General features: G+C 41.6%; 1 protein-coding gene across 2 annotated transcripts; it reads left to right on the top strand.

Annotated features, from left to right (window-relative positions):
* The first annotated feature begins 385 nt into the window (after positions 1-385).
* Positions 386-22164, top strand: C1QTNF3 (C1q and TNF related 3). Of its 2 annotated transcripts, none has more exons than XM_038402907.2 (6): positions 386-586; positions 6905-7016; positions 12108-12262; positions 15595-15724; positions 17511-17610; positions 21226-22164. In XM_038402907.2, exons 1-6 carry the CDS (start codon positions 494-496, stop codon positions 21383-21385), a joined length of 750 nt encoding a protein of 249 aa, XP_038258835.1. In that variant the 5' UTR covers positions 386-493; the 3' UTR covers positions 21386-22164. The 2 variants fall into 2 exon arrangements, with proteins under 2 accessions (XP_038258835.1, XP_043371068.1); XM_043515133.1 differs by having other exon boundaries at positions 386-793.
* The last annotated feature ends 503 nt before the right edge of the window (positions 22165-22667 follow it).

The raw sequence follows: 22667 nt of genomic DNA, 5'->3' as shown, positions 1-22667 counted from the left end.
CGTGAGTTTCCTGGCAAATAAAGAAGATGACTGTGTCCGAAAGATATTTCAGAGTGTGAATTCATAGCCTGTCCATGTCTAATCAAGCAGTATAAACCATTAGCCACATGTTCTCCCTTTCCATCACATTTCTTCACACTTAAATGAAAACATGCCCACCCCCACCCCCAAAAGTGTCACATTTTTAAATGCCCCCAAATAGAAACCACAGGAGTCCATTACATGTGGTGGCCATTTCCAGCATACAAATCAATTTTCGTTGTGGTGAATAATGCTTGGTTTGTTTAAGGAGGCATGACTGATTTTTGGATGAAGGATCATGTCACTTTGGCATTTTCATGGTTTTATTTATTGCGCACAAACGTATAAAACTTGGTATTGGTCTAAATGCCAAGCCTAACAGTGGAAATAGTGGAAAGGACCACATAACTACTGATGCAGTCAACGGGCTTCTCCTTCTAAAAGACATTTTCTGGACTCTTGAGAAGTTATTATGAGTAACATGGCAGTGAAGGATTTCATCACCTGGCATCTGCTGGCTTTGCTTTTAATTCCATTTTGCCTGTGTCAAGATGAATACATGGAGGTGAGCAGAAGATCTAATAAAGCGGTGGCCAAAGTATTGCAAAGTCACCACCAGACTGGCCATAAAGGTTCCAGCAGCAGGGAAATTTTGGGACAGCGGAGTCAACTTATAGAGTCGACTATTGATGATAATAGCACTTCTACAGACCAAAAAGCCCAGAGACCAGAGGTAGACGATGTAGCACAGACTACCTCAGACAGAGTCCAGGTACTCTGAATTAATCTTCTAAGAATAACTTTGAAATCAGATTTTTTTCTAAGATTATGACTGATACATTTAAGTAAAGAGGTTTATTAATGCTGCTTATTGGTCTGTATGCTACTGGGTTGCTTCACAGAATCTTTTAATGAACTGGTAGAGCCAGCAGTGGGGTGAGGGCAGTGAGAACACAGCCAGCAACCCACTGTTCTGAAACTTTGATTCTATGCAATCAGGTATGGTGAAATACAGTTTTTCAATTATTGCAGAATATTTTTTTCTAGCAGACTAAGATTTTTTAATCTATTTATGACATTGTTTGCATGTGAAGAAAAATTATGAAATTGGTAAAGAGATGGTATTCTGAAGGATACTGTTCAACTGGGAGAAAAAATTCCAGTTTACTTGAAATGTATGTATAGAAAAAATGTATTCTTTTGAGCTTGAGAAAATAAGTTAAAGCAGAAGCGAATATTTGCAATGGATAGCCTCTAAATTGGGTTTTGTTTTGTTTTTAAATCCTGGCAGTAATACTGCATTTGAGACAGAAGTAGGTATGATATAACATGCTGTATGTGTATTTGCTGCCCTTTTTATTTTGTTGGGGAAAAAAGAACTGGAATTAATGCTTCTTAAATTGCCTGTAGAGTTTGCTTTTTGTTAGTGATCTCTTATGCATTTTACATAGCATTTTATATATTCTACTTATTAGCTCCCAGCTAAGGGAAAATTACCTCACCTGGTCATATGTAAAATACTGAAATCCAGATTTTTTTTTTAAAAAGGAAAAATGTTGAAGGGGATAAGATGAAGTTTTATTGAGCAGGAAACAAAATGGAAAGTTTTACATCTGCTCTGGGCTGGAGGTTTTGTTGTCTATTATGTTTTATAGTCAGTAACAAAATGAGAGTTTTATTTCCCCTACTGAATGCAAATGATTGAGTCTTTACATTTCAGTTGATGGTATTTATATAATTTTTTTCAGTCTCAACCCTGGAGCCTGAATTCCCAAAAGCAGAAGGAGGCAGATGTGGGATGGATAATAATTGTTTCGTGACAAATAGAAATGAGTTTTGATTTTAGGTAATTGTGATGGGCTTCAGGAACGGAAACAGATCGAGATATGGCAAAACATGACAATAAGTTCAAAATTCAGCAACAACATTTCCTACAGTTAAATAGTTGTACAGCACAGCATATAAACTTTCTTTGTTACAGAACTCCTGTTCTCCCAGCAAAATCAGGAAAATTTAATTTACACTAAATTGAACTTCTGTACGTAAACAGTATAATCAATGGGGGTATATTATAATGATCCAGCTAGTGTTTGTGTTCCACTTCTTGCTGTTGGATGGAATACTGTGCAACAGTATACTATAGACCCTATGCTGCTAATAATTAAAGAAGATTCTCCTTTAGCTCAAGAGCTAGTGGCCTGTGCTTTAAGAATTGACTTTTAATTTATTTTTAGTAATATATAAGTTAATACAAATTTGTTATAATTAACAAAAAAGGCCAAATTTAGCCCTCTTACATATAGTACCATTGAAGTCATTAGGGGATGCATGTATATCCAAGGATAGAATTTGGCACCATCTATTAAGATGATCTTTACATTTACAGTAATGGAATTACTTATTGAGCAAGAGGGACTCAGCCAATTGGCACACAGTTGACTTGACTGTAGGTCGTTCATGTCCACCATTCCTGTGTCTGGAAAATAATCTCCCATGGGCAATGATGCAATCCCAATTCTTGGCTCACTTAAAACTAGATGAAAGACTGGCAAATGTACAGTAGGGGAAATCCAGCATGGAAAGGCTGATTTAACATGTCTTTTCTATCACTAGAGACTATGCATTCTCAAGTGGAGAGGAACAAGCTGCTTTTGGGTCCACCCAATTTTGGGCTGCTCAAAGGATTTGTATGACCCTCAATGAAAAGCAAAACAGCCAGCAACTGTTTTCCTATGAGCAGCTTTGCCACCTGCAATAGCTGAGAATCCCTGTAGCTGCATATGACTTGTGGATATTTTGCCCCTAGAATGCCCCCTATGTCTCCAGCTGTTTCATGCAATGACAGTGCCAGGAGAATTCATCCCCCAGATGTCTAAGAAGCTTTTGAGGTGACAAAGAGGAGCCAAAGAGAATAAGCAAGCCCCTCCCTATGCCGAATTTTCCACACGGCTGATAACATATGAGCGGTGTGGCATGATTTCCTCAAGCCCTGTAGCTGATAATATGTATGGAACAGATATAGATACAATCTTCTTTCTGTTGCTGCCTCTGCTTGATATACTTGGACTGCTCCTCAACTTACTGGCTTTTTGCTAGTGTTTTTGGTGGTTTATTTATTTATTTTATTTTACCAGATGAGGTGAATCTAGAAGGAGCAGGAAGGACTTCCATGCCCTTTTATAATGAGGTGTGCTGGCCCTTTAAGCCTAATGGGGGGCAGAAGATCCCATCCTAGTGATGGGGGTGTGAACATAGGCTCAGGAACCGGCCAAAATCGGAGGAGAGGAGGTGATCCTGGGGAATTAGCAGTGGATTGGAAAGATCCCAAGACACTTACTTTAAGGGCTTGGCGTCAGAAGCCCTGCTGCACCGGGGTGGGGCAGGGCTCCCCTCCCTCCTGGCCAATCAGGAGGAGCTCTCAGAAGGAGAGGCATATATATGCTGCCTTCCCTCTCAGAAAAGGACATGTGCTGACAGAGGAAGGCAAGCAGACACAGAAGGCTAAGCTTCTGCTGTGAAGAATAAAAGCTCCACAATCGGCAGGAGCATTGGATTTGGGTACAAGTTATGGGGTTGCTATGACGGATGTTGTGTTTGGGACACTGAGGACTATCTTGAATTACTTTGGGCTGCTGACCCATTTTCAGAGCTGATGATTATCCTGAAAAAGACTATATGGGGCTCCCAAGGCACCCTTAAGAGAGGGGACAGATGGAGGGTGCTGTGGAAACACCTCTAGCTACAAGAGGGAGCCAGCTAAATGTTGTCCCTGCCCCACCCACGTACACCAGTTTTCCCCCTTCTTATTCAGAACAGGACCCATGGTGGCAGGTATTTATTTAACTTCTTTAACTATTTAACTTGTTTTGGATAGAGTAAAATAAAACCTTAACGAAAGCCAGCATGAAATTGAAAAATGTCTGTGTCTCCAGTTATAATTGGTACACAGGTTCAAATTAGAGGAATTTTATTGACTATTTAGCTGCCTCTTAAACTGATAGATTTCCTAGCTGTAAATCTAAGAAAATTCAAGAGTATAATGTTCAGAGATCTAGCAAATATCTTAATTCTAACATCCTTTCTGTCCTAGGAAATCTGTGTGACAGGTGATTTTCACAAGCTACTGAATTCAATTTTAGGAAAAATTCCACAGGTTTGCCATGCAATAGAATTGATAAGGACTTTGACAAATGGGTCTCAATGAATCTTCAGGTCCCATTTCAATGGTTAGAGAAAGTAGCTTTACATTATTCATCATTCACATTTAAGTTTCAAATCTCCAGATTTTTACTTTAAAACGTGTTCATTTGCACGGAGCTCTGGGTTTCCTCAGATTAAGAAAACCTAACCTGAAAATTCTTTATTTTGAGGCATTGAATACAAACAGATTTTTCACTTCTATGTCAAAAGATGTTTAAATCTAACAGGACAAATCTAATGTCAGAACTTGTCCAAGTACTCCACGGAAGTCAACAGGACAACTTTTAAGTCAGCATAGCAGAGTTTGGCCCATTTTAAATGTAATGTCCTGTTGAATTCTCTGAGAGATAATAATTATATTGCATGAGGATATCAGCAATCTACTATCCCTCTTTAAGCTAGGCCCAGATCGCACATTTCCCTACAGAGTCCCTAGCCTGCAAGCAGAGTCAACACCCCCCACGCACAACCCCCAGCTCAAATTTAAAGCAACAATTTGCAGTTTTAACAGTTTTCAGTACACCACATCTCTCTCTCCATTCTTTTCCCAGCTTCTTCTCTCTATTTCTGTCCTAAGACATGAGGCATTCATGGAGTGCTGAAAATTTGACAGAAGTTAGTCACACCAGGCCCTTTTTTTCTCTAATCTTGCTCCCTTTGTCCTCTTCTCTACCTTGCCTTGTCCTTCTCAGGTACTTTGCATATTTTAATCCTATTGATTAAAATGGTGTGAGTTAGCAAATGAGTCAGCAGTGGGTTTGTGGAATAGAACCAGGAAAACATACAGCCATAATTCCAAATGGCTCGGGAAGTTATGTTTATCTATAGAGAAACCATCTTTCACAGTCCTGAAATACAGCCACCTCTTGTGTGGACATAGCAGAGGTTCAACACTGCACACTTACACGTAACTGTTGTTGACAGGAAGTGAAAAATACCATTTCCAGCGGAAACTGGAGAGAATTTAGGTAAACAGACTTCACTGATTCAACCTGAATTTCAGATACTAGCTTTAACACAACTAGTCTTATAAAAAGGGCCATGGAATCCTTAATGATCTCTAGTGGTCAGAAGGTCTTCAGATTCATGTATCAGACAGCATCTTGCCTACCCCCTGGCTCAATGCTAAGGGTTGGTTCTGAACTGGGTCAGAGAGAAGAGTTCCACTTCATAAAGAATTTTAAAAAGGTACTTCAGGATCTCCCATCTGAATATTGACAAGAAGAGAATTAATAACCAATCAGCCGTATAGGAAAAACTAAGGATTCTGGTGACATAAGGCAACTGAACCAAATTTGTCATTTGTCACTTTAGTAACAGGATGGAATTTCTTTGCGTTACCTCATTGCACATTTATTATTTTATTTATTTATTTATTTATTATTTTTCCAACATTGGATTAGTCTGTTTGAAGCTATTTTAAAAAAAATTGTGATAGACTAGCAGAGCATTTGTGTGTTGAGATTATAAATGAGTTTTGCGCTATTTGGAACATCAGTGTCAAATGACAATGTGAATTGCCAGCTTTTTCTGCAGGTGGTTTAAATTCACATTACACACCAAAGTCACTTATTGAAGAGCCTGACATGAGTGGGTTGCCAAGTCCACCAATCATTAGTGTATTTGGGCTTCTTTTTTCCGGGGCTGCTATTCTTTCAAGTTGCAGATTGTGGGTATGGGGCTTATTTTCCAGAAAGAAAAAGGAGGAGCTCAACTTCAACTAATTTATCACTTGTAATTCTACTGAATCAATATGAATATATATATGAGAACCCTTTGCAGTTATGAAATCTACCAGTCTGTGAATGTGAAGCCACTTGTGTATGCATAAAATAAATTGGAATTCCTTTGGGATGAAAAGCACTATAAAATATACGGTGTTATCAAACTTTCTTATACAATAAATGTTGCTGTATATAACTCATGCTAAGTATATTTTCACTGATAAATCGTTGCACTCATCATATGAATAACATATTGTATAAGATTTCCATCATGACACTCACACACAGAGTATAACAAAATGCCCCAAATGTTATCTTTCCATCTGAGGTTTAGATTTTCAGATGCACCTGTGTACTCTTGCACATGCCTGACTCACATACTTGCAACTCCTTATTTAGCCAGACACACCCTTTTCCTGCACACTTTTCATGCAGGAATTCGAGTTTGCACATGTGCACTTTCGCACACATAGTTTTGAAAATCCAGCCTCATATTGCTTCAGATTTAGTAGAGTAAGTTCTCCACATTGAAGCCTAAGGCCCCAATTCTGCAGTTCTTTGCATACAGGCTAGCATTCCCGCACCAAGGACCACTGAAATCTATGAGAATTCATGTCCGCATTGTAGTTTGCCTGCATACAGCAAAATACATGATTGGAGACCAAGTTTAAAAGTTCTACCATTTTTAAATTACTTGATCTTATTTATTTAAGAATGATTTTTCAAATGGGGAAACTGATATAAAATGATGTTGTAACTCAAGAACAACTGAAAAAATTTCAAAACCAACCTCTTTAGGGAGAGATCAGACACGGAAGATTTCAGTCGCAAAGGAGAAATGTTCAGAAAACTTGTAAGCATGTACAAGCAGGGGGCTATAGTGGAGACCCTGCTACCGGGATGCAGATGTATGTGCACTCTATGAATGGTTTATTTAAAACCTATGTTTTTGCACTCAGCCCCCTCAAAGTGGACCTCAACAGCCAGACTGCAGTAGCTGCTGCCGGGGAGAATTTGGATTCCGAGGCTATCAAGGGCCACCAGGACCTCCAGGGCCTGCTGGAATGCCAGGTAAAAATGTCACTCTGATGGATTTCTGATCAGCCTAACTACAGATTGTGAGCTGTGAAAATCAGAGATTGTCCCAAGCAAGCAACTGAGCTTGGATATGGATTTGGATCCAGATTCAAACTTTCCCATAACCTGCGTGGGGATTTGGAGTCAGGTTTTAGGTTCCAATCTAATCAAAACCAATTGCTAATAAAATTAATCTCTAATGGATCTATCATTAATTAAAGTGTTGTGTTTCTTATAGCTCATAAGCCAAATTCTGCTCTTTGTTATATGAGTGACACTTCCACTGAAATTAAGGGGATTTGCCCTGCAGTGGATATTGCTTTTGTTTTCTTTGTTTTGCAAATGATGATTTGTCAATTTCTTCCCCAGATGTGCTACAAACATTTACAGAGGAGACACACTTGCACTGTACTTTCCAATGGAAAACTCACTTTTGTTTTTTCTTTCTTGTCTGTCTTAATGAACAATAAAAACCAGTTTGACAGCCAGAGTATGATTTCGCTTGTGCATAGAAAAACACAGCACTCTAGTAATCAGCGGAATTTGGTGCAGTGTTTGTATGCGTGTGGGTATGAAAAGAGAGGGAGCTATATGGAAGGGGAAACAGTGATTAGACAGTGGGTTTAGATTTGCTTGAGCAATTATCTTCATTAAGATGATTTATAATACAATCGTGGGACATATAGGAGTGTGTCACAGTCTGGGTAGCTTGCCTCAACAACCTGGCTTTTTTCTTTTTAATTACACATTCACTACTTTCATTCTTTCTGTCTCTTTCTACACGTTGCTGACAGTAACTCTGTTTCTGCTATCACTATTAAATATTTCTTTAAACGGGTTGTTGATATTCTGGTGGTAGCAGTTTCCAGTAATGGTGAGGTGTGTGTTCGTTTAAGCAGCTTTGGCTGGCAAAAATGTAAAAAATAATGTTACTTTGAAATTTTTTGGCATTGGCCTATTGTAAATAAGATTTATTATTAGGCTTGAATAGAGACTGGGAATGGATGAGTCATTACACAAAGTAAAACTATTTCCCCATGGTATTTCTCCCTCCCACCCCACCCCCCACTGTTCCTCTGATATTCTTGTTAACTGCTGGAATTAGCCTACCTTGCTTGTCACCATGAAAGGTTTTCCTCCTTTCCCCCCCCTGCTGCTGGTGATGGCTTATCTTAAGTGATCACTCTCCTTATAGTGTGTATGATAAACCCATTGTTTCATGTTCTCTGTGTGTGTGTGTATGTATATAAATCTCTCCTCTGCTTTTTCCACCAAATGCATCCGATGAAGTGAGCTGTAGCTCACGAAAGCTTATGCTCTAATAAATTTGTTAGTCTCTAAGGTGCCACAAGTACTCCTTTTCTTTTTGCGAATACAGACTAACACGGCTGCTACTCTGAAACCCAAGATTTATTATGTGAATCATCCATCAACTCTTTACTCTACATAAATACTATATAACTGTACAGACATAGAGGAACTGTCATGGTGAGGCTTGTCATACAGAAACATAACTTTGTATTTAGGGAAAGTAAAGTCATAAAGATTTGGCATCTTAGAAAATGGTGCAATGTTTTGCATTACATCCCTCTCCCCCATGGTTAACGGTGCCAGTCAGTATACTTCAAATACACAGGATTGTATTTTGCAATATGGACCTATTTCTGCCCTCGTCCAATGTGAAATTATAGCTTGGCCAAATTCAGTGCTGATTTGCAGACAATCACACCAGCTAGATCAGTGTGGTTGCATGATATCAGCACAGAATCTGACCATTTGGCTCCTGTGGGGGTTGGACCTATATGACTTAAAGAAGACCCTATAGGGTCAGACTCAGTGTTGACTTACAACACATCCTATGTTTCAGAGTAGCAGCCGTGTTAGTCTGTATTCGCAAAAAGAAAAGGAGTACTTGTGGCACCTTAGAGACTAACAAATTTATTAGAGCATAAGCTTTCGTGAGCTACAGCTCACTTCATCGGATCCACCAAATGCATCTGATGAAGTGAGCTGTAGCTCACGAAAGCTTATGCTCTAATAAATTTGTTAGTCTCTAAGGTGCCACAAGTACTCCTTTTCTTTTTGCGAACACATCCTATGCGATCCTAACTGGAGTTACTGTATCTGTGCTGGTGTTTCACACAGCCTTATCCACTGTTATCACAGAAGTACAACCACAGAGATTTGATTATAAGATGCATAAATTAATTAAATTAATTGGAAAGGGACAGTCCAGTCGTTCGGGTGTTATAGTGGGACTTGGGAGAGCTAGGTTCCAGTCTCTATTCCGATGCATCCGATGAAGTGAGCTGTAGCTCACAAAAGCTTATGCTCTAATAAATTTGTTAGTCTCTAAGGTGCCACAAGTACTCCTTTTCTTTTTGCGAATACAGACTAACACGGCTGCTACTCTGAAACCAGTCTCTATTCCATCAGACTTCCTTTGTGACCTTGGGCACATCACTTAGCTATTCTGTGTTTTAGTTTTCCATATGTAGAATGAGGATAATAATATTTCCCTGCCTGACAGAGGTGTTGAGGATAATTATACTAAAGATTGTAAAAAGAAAAGGAGTACTTGTGGCACCTTAGAGACTAACAAATTTATTAGAGCATAAGCTTTCGTGAGCTACAGCTCACTTCATCGGATGCATCGGAATAGAGACTGGAACCTAGCTCTCCCAAGTCCCACTATAACACTCGAAAATACAGACTAACATGGCTGCTACTCTGAAAACTAAAGATTGTGATTCACTCAGATACGACAGCAGCGGTCCCCAAACTTTTGAGCCAGGGTGGGGAGCGTGGCCACGGCTCGGGGGGGGGTGGAGGGGCCTGGGAAGACACAGACACGGTTAAGGGGGCTGAGGCTGGGGCCGTAGCTGCGGGTGGGTCTGGGGCCAGGAGCGGGGCTGTGGCCAGGGGCCAAGGCTGGGGGTGAGGGCGGGAGCGGAGCTGCAGCCAGGCTGCAGTGGGATCCAGCAGCTGGGCCTGTGGCCTTGTGCAGTTCTGCTCCCAGACTCACCCCCAGCCTCAGTCCCAGCCTGAGAACAGAGCTGCAGCCAGTGGCCGAGACTGGGGGATACTGCAGGGCCGGGAGCAGAGCTGCACCGAGGCTAGGGACAGGGATAGTGACAGGGACAGGGCTGGGGGTGGCTGGGGGTGGGTCCAGAGCTGGGGGTGGGGAGGGGCTGGGTGACACTCCCTCCCCACCCCCCGTGGGGGCTGGTGTGGGCCCTACCGCACACCCCAGACATTCTTCCTCTCCCCCTAGGGAGGTGCATCCCCCACTGTTTGGGGACCTCTGTACTACAGCAGTAGGGTCCATATAAGTAATGCTATATGCAGTGTTGTTGAAGCCATGTTCATCCCAGGATATAAGAGAGATAACGTGAGTGAGGTAATATCTTTTATGGGACCAACCTATGTTGGTGAGAGACAAGCCTTAGAGCCACACAGAGCTCTTCTTCAGGTCTGGGAAAGGAACTCAGAGTGTTACAGCTAAATATAAGGTGGAACAGATGTTTAGCCTAAGTAGTTAACACATATTCCAAGGGACCATTCAAGGTGAAATGGCCAAATAATCATCAAGGTGGGGGCAAGAGGGGGAGGAAGAGGAGAGGGGGGAAAAAGCTGGGGGAGGAGGGGTTAATGAGTTATAGATTATAGTAATAAACCATGAATTCAGTCCATGATTTTTAGGAGCTAGCACAATTATGAATTTAAGCTCCCAGGCTCATCATTTGAAGGTCATGAATGCTGGTCTACAAGGTTCTCAGAAGCTAGTAAGTTCCAACCTGCCAGCCAGTGATGTGCTAACAGGTGCCAGAATAGAAGCTGAACTCTGACAGAGGACTCCAGTCCTGGGATCTGATTAGTGGAACACATGGGGGTCTTGATTGATTTCTCTCCACACACCTTTCATTTAAACCAATAATAGGAACAGCAAGTTCTCCATGGATCTGGGTTTCCCCTGCCTAGGACTGCTTCCCTAGCAATACCTGCTCCCAGTGCCTGCTGCTGACCTCCTGGTAACCTGACTCTGCCTGCCTCCTGGCTGTGGGTTTTGCTCTCTGGCCTGTCTTGGACTCTGACCTCCTGGTCTCTGATCCGTCCTGACTCCTCCTCTGACCATTAGGTTAGATTGCCCATGTCCCAATTGTGACAGCAGGTTTCATTTTAGGATGAGGACGGAGAGGTCAGATATAGAGTGATTGCTTTGTGAAAAGTGTTCATCTACAGTTACGGTGTTTTTGTCTTGCTTTCTTGTCAGTTGCCATAGATGGTTCGGTTGCTCAGTATACCAGCAATTTCTCCAGTAAATGTTGGGAAATGTAGGGTATTATTACAAATAGTAGTTACTGTGTATGTAAGGGGGACTGTTATCATTATGAAATTGAATCAGCAGAGTTTCATCATGGATCCTTTGCCTTTTCCTGTACTTATCTAAAGTAACGTAAGCAGCTTTTTCAAACCTAACTAATCACCTGACTGAAGCAGAGTGAATTGGCTGCATTAGCTGGCCTGTGAAAAATTCCCCAAAGAGCACCTAATTCTTTGCCCAAATCATTTCTGATTGTGTCGATGCATTTGAAGGCTATTAAGCTGCTTTTTGGGGTTACTTTGAGGAAAAACACAGCCATTCAAACAGTTCAAAGGGAAAATCAAAACAAATCCAAACTGTTCAGTGTACTCAACTACCAAGCCACCTTTACTTTTCACAGCCCTGCAACACTCTGTTCCCTAGCAGTCTCCAGGTCCTTTACTATTAAGAGCTAGCACCAAAATCAAGCAATGGCCTGAGAAGTCTGCATTTTATACACCAGCACATAGGTCACATGATCCTTATTCCTTAAAAGTATTTGCACTTCCTTTTTAAAAGTCCCCTGCCAAAATCCTAAAATCTCTTAAGTCCACCAGGTTAGCCCCATAGCCATTTTTTATTCCTTGGTATCTAAACATGGGTCTTATACTGAAAAGAGGTTTTGTTATAGAGCTGGGGTGGGAAGGGAAGCATCTTGTCACAGATATGATTTGAGAGAGAGAGATTATTTGAACTGACCAGAAAGCTTTGATTATTTAAAGGAAATCATGGAAACAATGGGAATAATGGAGCACCTGGCAATGAAGGAGCCAAAGGTGACAAAGGAGACAAAGGGGACCTGGGACCAAGGGGAGATCGTGGCCATCACGGACCAAAAGGAGAGAAGGGTTACCCTGGGATTCCACCAGAGCTTCAGGTACAAAGTCTTTAGCATGTGTTTTACAGTGTAGTTTTCTTTCCCCTCTCAAAGACAGCACCTAATTACCACAATACAATTATAAATCAAGCCCACACGTAACAGAATAACAAGAAGCATGGTGTGATATACACACTATTTGTCATTATTAAGACATGTCCTGCAAGTATTGCCAGAGTCATCCTGAAAAAGTGTTGCCAGGTCATGATCTATCTTTATTGTAAAAAGCAAACAGAGAAATATGTTTTGGACAGAGGATAAACCCCTCCAACTGGAATACCTCTTTATTGCCAGGTTTCAGGAAATGTGCACATGCTGAAAGAACAGTAAATGACACAATCACATTTTTATTAACATGCATCAAATACATATTGGTGCACTTTCTGGTTCATGTTAATAAAACAACATCAAGAGGCACCAGGGTCCAGACTTTTACAGTTATTTAGGTGGCTACTCCAGTCAGTGTTTCAAGGCATAAGGGACAGATATTTAAAGGTATTTAAATGTCTAAAGATGCAGTTATGCCCCTAATAGGATTATCAAAAGCCTCTAGTCACTTTTGAAAATCCCACTAAGCACCTATCTGCATCTTTAGGCATCTAAATAGTCCTAAAATTTGGCCCTAAGTGACTTAGATGACTAAGTTCATTTTCAGAAGTGCCTTAGGAGCCTAAGGGCTTGTGTATATGGAGAAGTGGCACGTGGCAAATTGGAGTGTAAATCTACAGTGCACCACCATGCCATGCACTAACTGTGTGGACTCTGCTGCTGCACCCTAAAAGGTCTCTAGCGCACACTGACCTACTCCTGGAGGAGATCAAAGTGCACTAGGAAACTTTTAGTGTGCATTAGCAGAGTCCACACACATAGTGGATGGCACACTAGTCACTGTAGATTTACACCTCAGCTTGCTGCACACTAACTGACCATCTAAACAAGCCCTAAGTCTTGTTGAAAGTCAATGGGCCTTGGGGGCGAAAATACTTAAGTCACTTTTGAAAATTGGACATAGCTGTCTAAATCACCTCGGCCTTGCAGTTCTCAGAGGAGCAATGCCTAAATTCCTTTAAAAATCTGGGCCTAAGTGCCTTAAGAGCATCCATCATCTTTATGATCCAGTATCACCAACCCTGTTTCCTGCAGAATGGCCAGCACAAGCCCTGTGCACCACTGAAGGGAGTAAGTAAAATATACAAAAGGAACCCTAGATGCAAACATTCCTGAACTTTGGGGGGCCGGGAGGGAGAGAGAAGTAGTCTGATGAATTTACAGACCCGAACTTTGTAATTTGGGCACATCTTTAATTCAAAGTTATGGTTCCACAACAACCATAACTCAGTTATGTTTTTGCATATGCATAAAAGACATGAAAATTAACAGCAAATACACCAGTACAAATTGCTACATATGCGCAGTGTGGTGACAATAACTTTTAATTCCCTGTAATTAAATTCTCAGTCATAATGTTGCATCAAGATAGAGTTCTTGTACTGAATAAAATGCAGCTTGAAAATGTTTCCAAAACTAAGTGGCATTTATAATACAGCAAAATAGCTGGAGAATGCTTTTAAAGATCATTAGCTGGAAGAATTTTATGGTAGAATGATTTGAAAAACATCCTTGTTACAATTATTTTCCATCTGGGTATTTTTCTAACTTTGATCTTAGCTATCAGAACTGTTACCAATGTATATGTTCTGGTGGTAATTGAAAACATTGCTGAATAACTGAATATCATGCCATCAGTTTTTACGTAGAATTTCCCCATTGCTTGTAACAAATAGTTTTGCTTAAAAAGTATCAGCCCAATATAGTTTATAGTTTCTAAAACTAGATTATGCTTTGGAATGTTGGAGGGGTATGTAGAGAAGGGAAAAATGTTCCCATGTATAATGCTTTTAAAACCAGGACTATTTTAAAAGAGAATGAATCCATTTCTGATCTGCTATGTTGAAATGAGATGAGGTGGATGAAAGGCATTATTTTTTGCTTTTCTGGTTAGCTCCAGAAGGACAGATTAGAATTTCAAATAGTATTTGGACAAAAATTAATCCATTGCATAAAATATCACTCTGTAACTTCTTCACATCAACACATTAACTTAACTGAGTTCAGTTTTACCAGCTTTCCTGTCTATCAAATTCATACTGGAAAAGGGAAATCAGCCCAAACTGAACCTCTTTGACCTGGTGCGGGCTTAGGATTTCAGTCACTGGATCTGAACCCACTCCTGTGGTTTTGATTCTTTGATTCTGAAGAGGTCTTTTTTCTGGTTCTAGTTCAGCCAAGATCTCATGAAAACAGCCTTTCCCGTGAGACTTAATGCTAATAATAAATACTTAGCGCTTATCTACATGTCTCAAAGCACTTCACAGAAGTTAAGTGTTTTGCTTAGCAAGTTTGTGGCCTTCTAGAACCCAGGTCTCCTAACCCTCAGTCCTATGTAACCCCTGTCCACTGTACCAAGCTGCCTTAAGATCATAGAAACTAAGAGACGGTCCATTTCACTGCCTAGGCAAAATGGTTTTCTATGAGTCATTTTCTAGTATCTTGTCCAGTGTAGTGTGAAATGTCCCAAATGAGGGGACATCCACCACTTCCCTTGGAACATTCTTCCACTGTCTAATATATCTGACTGACCATTGTGAAAAACTTCTTGACAATCTAAATTTTCCCTTTTCTTAGTTTCATCCCATTATGTCCATCCAAGCAGCCTGAGCTAGCATGGCAAAAGGAAGTTGGAGCAGGATGTAGAGGATGAAGAATGTTGAACCTTGGACAGTGCAGCTAGAGAAGCCCTAATCATATGGCCTCAGAATTGCTTAAGCCATTTCTGATTGGTAGCTGGAAAGACACAATAACATGTATGGGGTTTACTGAGCTTTATTTATGGCTAACTTTGAGTTAAAAGCAGAAACTGAATTAAATGGATTTGAGGAACCTAGTCAAGCCAATGTTATCATGTTTATGCTAAAATACCATACATTACATTATAACTTTTCTATCATATTGCTTTAAGCTTTTAAAGTAAAAGTGAAATTGAAAACTAAGACCCTAACCTGCAAACATTTACCCATATGATGTGCTTAACTTTATATACACACACATGAATAGTTCCATTGAAGTTAAGGAGCTTAGTCCTCCTGCAATTTGATTCAATAGGAGTTTTGTTACTGGGGTTTAACAGCAGTTGGATCAGACCCTAAAAGAACATCTCTGTAAGGAAAATAAATGTACTGCACATGTCAGAAAAAAGCCTGTAGGTTGTGTTTTTATATTTGTCCTTTTCCTGCTCATTAACCACTGGTTAAATCAGATGTATATTTTTATAGATTGCATTCATGGCTTCTATGGCAACCCATTTCAGCAATCAGAACAGTGGGATAATCTTCAGTAGTGTTGAAACCAATGTTGGAAACTTCTTTGATGTTATGACTGGTAGATTTGGTGCCCCAGTGAATGGTGAGTATTTATAAAGCAAAGTAGTGTAAATTTCGGTCTGAAAAAGTGTCAGTTGTTGATTAAAAGAAAAATCTGGTCCCATTAAAATTAAAGGAAGTTTAGCTATTCACTAGGACTAGAATTTAGCTCCAAGTGCTCTTGGCTTTGCCTCCGTTTGGGGAAGTTAGGAATTCAAGACAAAGTTGAGGGAAATTTAAGTAGTAATTTTTCAAATAAGAGCAACTGTTATCTGACTTCATTGTTATTCAAATCTTTGAGGTGAGTTTTTAAAACGTGACTTTGGGATTTATACATGGGGAAAGATTTATAGCCTTAGAGACTGAAGACTTCCTTTTATCTACAGAACAAGTAGAGCATAGAGGTGGCAGTGCAAATTTTAGCACACTGTCCTGGTAAGGTGCGTCACCCCTGACCTGGAGGGACAATTTTTAAGAATAAGCACGTCATTTGCTCTCTGTGCCTGGTTCTCATTTGCACTGTGGCCTGGCCTACACACACAAGTTGTACTGCTTTAACTATACTTGAAAGTGGGTGCAAATCACATTCCCACTCATTGTAAAACTCCTTTACACTGCCAGAGCTGCAAAGAGTGGCTGTAGTGTACATGAAAATCAGGCCCTCTGGACCTGTTTTGGCTCTGATCCTACAGACACTTATGCACATGTGTAACTTTACTCATAACAGTGTCCCTTAGAGGTTAATGGAGCTAGTCATGTGAGTAAAGTTATGCACCTACTTAAGTGTTTGCAGGATCAGGTCCTTAATCGTTAACTTCTTTTCTATAACCATACAGTGATGTCAGTCATAGTGGGTTCCTGTAGATACCTGTCTCCCTCAAAAGTGGAAGGAGATCACATGTGCAAATCACAAGAATATGGGAATGATTATTAACTGATGATAGTGATTCAGGAATTATTTCTGATGAAGATATGATGAGGAATTTGAAATTATTTTGGGTCATTTTGCCACTTCCTTCAGATTGCTGAGTGAAAACAAAATTAACTCTGCAGGACAGTATACACATGGAATCTACCACCCACACTGGCACACAGAAATCAAGGCTAACTTTTCCATGTCACACCCAGGATTCTGCAGCAATCTCTGCCCAGGCTGAGAGCTCTGCCCAAACAGAACTCATTGCAGGACTGGGACCATAGTCTCTAAAGTGCCACATAGTGTACTTTATTTTCTAGGCCATGTTGCTTATTATTGTTGTTCGTTATTTTATATCAAAATAGCATCCACAATATAGCTAGGTACTTTCAAACACAGAAAAAGATACAATCCTTGCCCTGAAGAGCTAAAATCTAAAAAAGACAAAGGGTGAGCTAAAGGGACACAATGTACAAACAAAGTGATCAGGGTGATTAGTGCCATGTGTCATGTTTGTCTACATTTTAAAAAAGTATGTTGTGGAGACTGAATTAAGAGGGGAAAGCAATGAGTTGATAGGAGCAAGGAAGTAGGGAAGGGAAAGGGGGAGGTCATTGGACTGGATGTTTTAGTAATTTCCTTCTCAGTCTGGGAGAGAAGGCTCTGCCATTTTTAAGTAAATTTATTTAATTGGAACTTGACTTCAGTGATCCCCGGTTCTCAGTGGAGAATCAGATGACTGAATCAAATCTAGGTCCAGCTGAAGTCTAAGGGAAAACTCCCAGTGACTTCACTGAGCCCTGGGTTTGGCAAAATCTCCTCCTTTTCTAACCAACAAACACATCTGTGGAATGTACCCTACAACCTATCTATGTAAAACACACGTGCATGGTGCGCATGATGTCTTTTTTAGGGGTGTATTTCTTCACCTTCAGCATGATGAAACATGAGGATGTGGAGGAAGTGTATGTGTACCTCATGCACAATGGCAATACAGTTTTCAGCTTATATAGGTAAGTCGAGAGGTGTGCTCTTCACCATGCTAGACAGATTTGCATGGATGTCGGTTCTTACTACACATTTTGGAGGGAGCGTGATAATATGAAACACATCAGAAAGAAATAGCTTGTGGAATGTTTGCCTTCCTAGATTCATAGTTGTGTGTCATTACTAGAGATGTGCCTGAGACTAAAATTCAGTCTTAGTTAGAATTTCCCCACCACTGGGGAAAAAGCTAGTGATTTTGTCACATATACAGAGCCCTGGAAGAGTTCCTCTTTGGCTGGACACTCCCCACCTCTCACTGGGCTCCTGGTACTTTAAGCCTCTTGAGTCTGAACAGAGTCCAGGCAGTGCCCCTTCCTGTGGGAGTCTAGGCTAATTCTTGGGGTGCAGTTCTTCTGTTTAGCACCACCTCTGAAAGCATCCGATGAAGTGGGTTCTAGCCCACGAAAGCTCATGCCCAAATAAATCTGTTAGTCTTTTAAGGTGCCACCAGACTCCTTGTTGTCCCTCTGAAAGCTGAGTATCCAAAGTCCAACTGCCTAACCCTTGCGACCAATGCTGACCCCTCAGGCTTCCTGTAGCACACCCTCTTTCAAAAGGGCAGCCATGTGGGTGCTCTGGGTTTACAATTTAACTCTTCAGGGGCACATGATAGCGAAAGTAAACAGACACACAGACAGACTTTACACTGGATTCTAACCACCAGCATTCTTTACTTAGCAGTATGGAGGATGGGGGAAGCCAAGCACATCTGTACGCATCTCCCTGCCTCAAGGGCCTCACCAATTGTGGAGAATTCTTTGGCCTTAGCAGAGTCCTTTGCTGTACCAGGATCCTTCTTCAGAAGCTCATGGATTCTCTTCAGAATCCTTTCCCCCTCTATGGGTCAGCTAGTTTTCTCTCACTTTGGCTGGACTCTTATTTAAACAGCACACCTCTGCTACAAAAGCATGCCCCTCTCCTGCTCAAAGCTTTCTACATGTCTCTCTGAGTCCTCATGTTTATATGTCACCCTACAAATACCTGGTTTCTTTATTCTGCTGATGGGTACTTTCGTGCTTCAGCCAAGCTCTTTGTTCAAGGCATTTCTACCTGAATAGGCAACCACGAAGATTTAATGTCTGACTATTGTCGCTGATCTGGCAGAGACTGCTACAGTCCCTGTCCGCAAATGGTGAATTCCACATCATGACATCAGCCAGCATTTATACATTGTACATAGACAGATTCTCCAAATGGTCACAGTTTTGATCTGGGGTTGCGATCTAATGGTAACATATGGTGATAGCTTAAAATAACAATATTCATCTCAGATTGATTCTGATGCATGTACAGTACATACCACCTAAATGACAGCCTTACTGAATGTTACAATAAAGCAAGTTATACTAAAGAGAGATGAAGTTTCAGCTACAGTGCTATGAATTAGTAAGAAGGTTAAGTGCTGTACATAATGTCATTTTTCAGAGTAGCAGCCGTGTTAGTCTGTATTCGCAAAAAGAAAAGGAGGACTTGTGGCACCTTAGAGACTCACAAATTTATTTGAGCATAAGCTTTCGTGAGCTACAGCTCACTTCATGTCACAGAGTGGCTTGGTCAATACCTGGTGTGCCACATTGCATGGCCTCTTTCTGGTCTCTTAACCACAAACACACACGAGCTCATTACCCTTTTAGAATTCCCTTGCAAAGTATAACAGAGTATTTTGCAGGCTTATAGCAGGAGGAGACTTCCATGCAGCCTTCTCTCCTTAGCCCAGGCTCACCCTCTGAGCTTCCCTCTGCTGCCTGTTCCTCCTCCTTATCTCCTCCCAAGTACAGAGCCAATTGCCTCATTAACCCAACAACTGCCACCCAAGGGTCAGTAATCCTCAACAGAAACTGATTAATTGACTTCAGTTAAGCCTGCACTCTGTTCAGTGCTGCACCAACCTCAGTGACCAGGGTGCTATTAATTGTGCCCTGCAATGTGTGACAGAGAATTTATCTCAGCTAAGCAGATTTTCAAGTCTTTATTTTACCCATGCGATCAGGAATCGAAAGCCCTTGGCTGTATCCAAAAGGACTGACTTTGAGCCCAGTCACTTGTTCATCATATGGTTCAGAATGTGTAGATAGCCAGATATGTGAAAAATGTGTGGATCCTTCTGTGATGCTTCCCTGGGATACCCAGGGTTGTGAGTGACCTTTTACCCCTCAACCTCCAGCAAAAGGAAGATTTCCTTGTGCTGAACTGAATGTCAGCTCCCAGACACTGCCAGATTGTTAGCCACCCAAACAATCTCCTCAGGGCTTTGCCAGCCCTTACGTTGTCTTGCAGGTTAACCGCAAGTGCACCCCAATCCTTGAGCCCTATTTCCCTTGTAGTGTCCACCCCTGTAACCACAGGACACTCACAGAAATTACCAGGTAAGCTGTCCCCAAAGGAACAGTGCACCCACCAGTTTGTTTAATTCAACTGAGGATCTGCTCCAGTATAACATAAGAGCACTGAGACATACTTATAGTGAAAGCAATAAATTGTTTATTGTCATAAGTTTATTATCAAAGGCTAAGATTTAAGAGTGAGTGATGATAATGCAAACAGAGATGGTTACCTATCAAACAAAAACATAAAATGTAAACCTGGGTCTCCAACTTACCAATGGCTACCTTTCCTGTTTAATGAAGTAATTTCCCTCCAAGGATTCAGTCTTTTGCAGAACTAGCTGGTTCTCAGTCAAACCAGGATCCAAGCCCTCATGAACCTCCCCTTCTCTTCCCAGGCTTTCCTTAGTGAATAGGTGCCAAAATGTCACACTGCATTCTATTTATATTCTTCAAGGTTCATTCCCCTGTCCCCGTCCCCCACCCCCACCCCAGAGAGAAGACAACTGCCAGTACCTTCCCTTTCCCCTATTTACTCCGTGTGTAGATTCAACTTTCATGGGGTTGGCTTACAGTGCTTAATTTACATAGCCAACTGTGAGACAACTGAATACACTTCTTCTGTCTGACTCAACACCTGCTTGTCAACTCTGCCTTGATTTTACAATTTAAAACATAATATACTGAGCAAAACCAGGGCCTGCTCTGGGTTTATTTTGCTGCCCCTATCAAAACATTTGCCGCCCCAAACTCAGATGGGGCTGGGGCCTGCAGGCAGCGCTGGAAGTGGAGGGAGTGATGTCACCTTCTCCCAGCGCCTGCAGGGGCTTTCCCCCTCCCCGCCCGGCTGTGCAGAGAAGCCCCGATATAAGGGGTGGCACAAGGCAGCGCAGCAGCCAGTGCACAGAGGAGGTGGTGCAGCCCCGGCAGGATTTGTCCTCTCCTCCCTACGTAGTGGCTGGGCCCTGGCAGCTCAGCATCCTGGGGCTGGGGCTTCCCCTTCCCGCTGTGGCCGGGGGCCCGGCGCCCTCGCCCCATCTAAGTGGCGCAGCTCCGAGAGTGCAACTGCCCCGAGGAAAAAAAAAGGGGTGGCCGTAATGCCGCCCCTGGAAATGTGCCGCCCGAAGCACGCGCTTGCTTTGCTGGTGCCTGAGCAAAACTGTGTGTTTTCTAGGCTTAGCATTTTCTTTTAGGTGACTGACTTGATCATTGTTGACAAAAGAAAAGCTTAACTCTTTGTAAAACATTCATTCCTAGCTACGAATCAAAAGGAAAAGCTGACACATCAGGAAACAGTGCGGTGCTAAAACTTGCCAAGGGAGATGAAGTTTGGCTGCGAATGGGGAATGGAGCACTCCACGGAGATCACCAGCGTTACTCCACCTTTGCTGGGTTTCTTCTTTTTGAAACAAAGTAAAACCAAAAAAAAAAAAAGTGCACTTTTAGGCAGTTTTTTTTCCAAGCTGTTTTCTTTTTTTTCCTCGTCTGTGGCATAACATTTCAACAAGGTAGGATCAGGAAGGCTTATCCCTGATGCATTATGTTGGTATTCATGTATCAGAAGTGCTGAACACATTGGGTAAATGACATAGATGTTATTTCTCTGAAGGTACATTGTCACTTGGGTTGCACCTAATGGACCATTACATTGTTTCTATGGGGGGGTGGGGAAGGTTTTTAAGAAATTATTTAGAAAGTGGCTTGGGCAGTTTGACCCAAATTTGGTGTATAGATAGATTATGTTCAATATGTCAGGAACTATACAATCCTAAATTTGTAGTTCTTGATTCATTCATTTATTCAGTCCTCCATAGAAAATGGCTGTGAATAACTGAGTTGGCTCAGTTTTAGGTGAGAGGGGACTTAGAGGAACAGGCTTATACTGAACTAGAAAAACTTTTTCAGATAGAAAAAATGTGGAAAAAAGGGTATTTAAGGATTCAGGTGATTGCCCCACCCTCTTGAACCTTTTTACGGTGATGTTGGTGACTTCAGTACAGTTTTCTAGTACATATTTACCTGCTTTAGGAAGCAATGGTAGATTTCTTAGCCTAAGAGTAGCTCAAGGCAAAAGTTCTTTGGCCTGTGTTATGTAGTAGGTCAGACTAGATAAGTTTTCAACCAGGGGTCCAGTCCAGGGCCCCCTGCAGGGCCACAAGCAGGTTTCAGGGCATCTGCCAAGCAGGGCCGGCATTAGACTCATTGGGGCCCAGGACAGAAAGCCGAAGCTGCGCTGTGCAGGGCTGAAGCCCGGGGCCCTAAGACCTGCCACCCGGGGCTGAAGTCAAAGCCTGAACTTAGTTTCCCTGTGGTGTGGGGCCTCAGGCAATTGCCCTTCTTGATACCTCCTAATGCCAGCCCTGGCTTTTATATGCAGAAAAACAGCTGTTGTGGCACAGGTGGGCTGTGGAGTTTTTATAGCATGTTGGGGGAAGCTTCAGAGAGAAAAAGATTGAGATCCTCTGGACTAAATGATCATAATGGTCCTTTCTGGCCTTACAATCTATGAAAGCAGGTATAGCACGGTACTAGATTTCAGGACTTGAGGCATATTGCCAGAGATGTTTGGAATGCTCAAACAGCACCACCAGCTGGGGAAGCATACATCTCATGGAGCTCTTAAAAGGATGTACATTTTAATACCTCAAGTTTACTTACCAGTGGAGTGCTACCATTTTCCTCCCAGTTTTTCTTAAAGT

This window comes from Dermochelys coriacea, chromosome 5, assembly GCF_009764565.3.
Source record: "Dermochelys coriacea isolate rDerCor1 chromosome 5, rDerCor1.pri.v4, whole genome shotgun sequence".
Lineage (NCBI taxonomy): Eukaryota > Metazoa > Chordata > Testudines > Dermochelyidae > Dermochelys > Dermochelys coriacea.
This window is presented reverse-complemented; position numbering and strand designations above follow the sequence as displayed.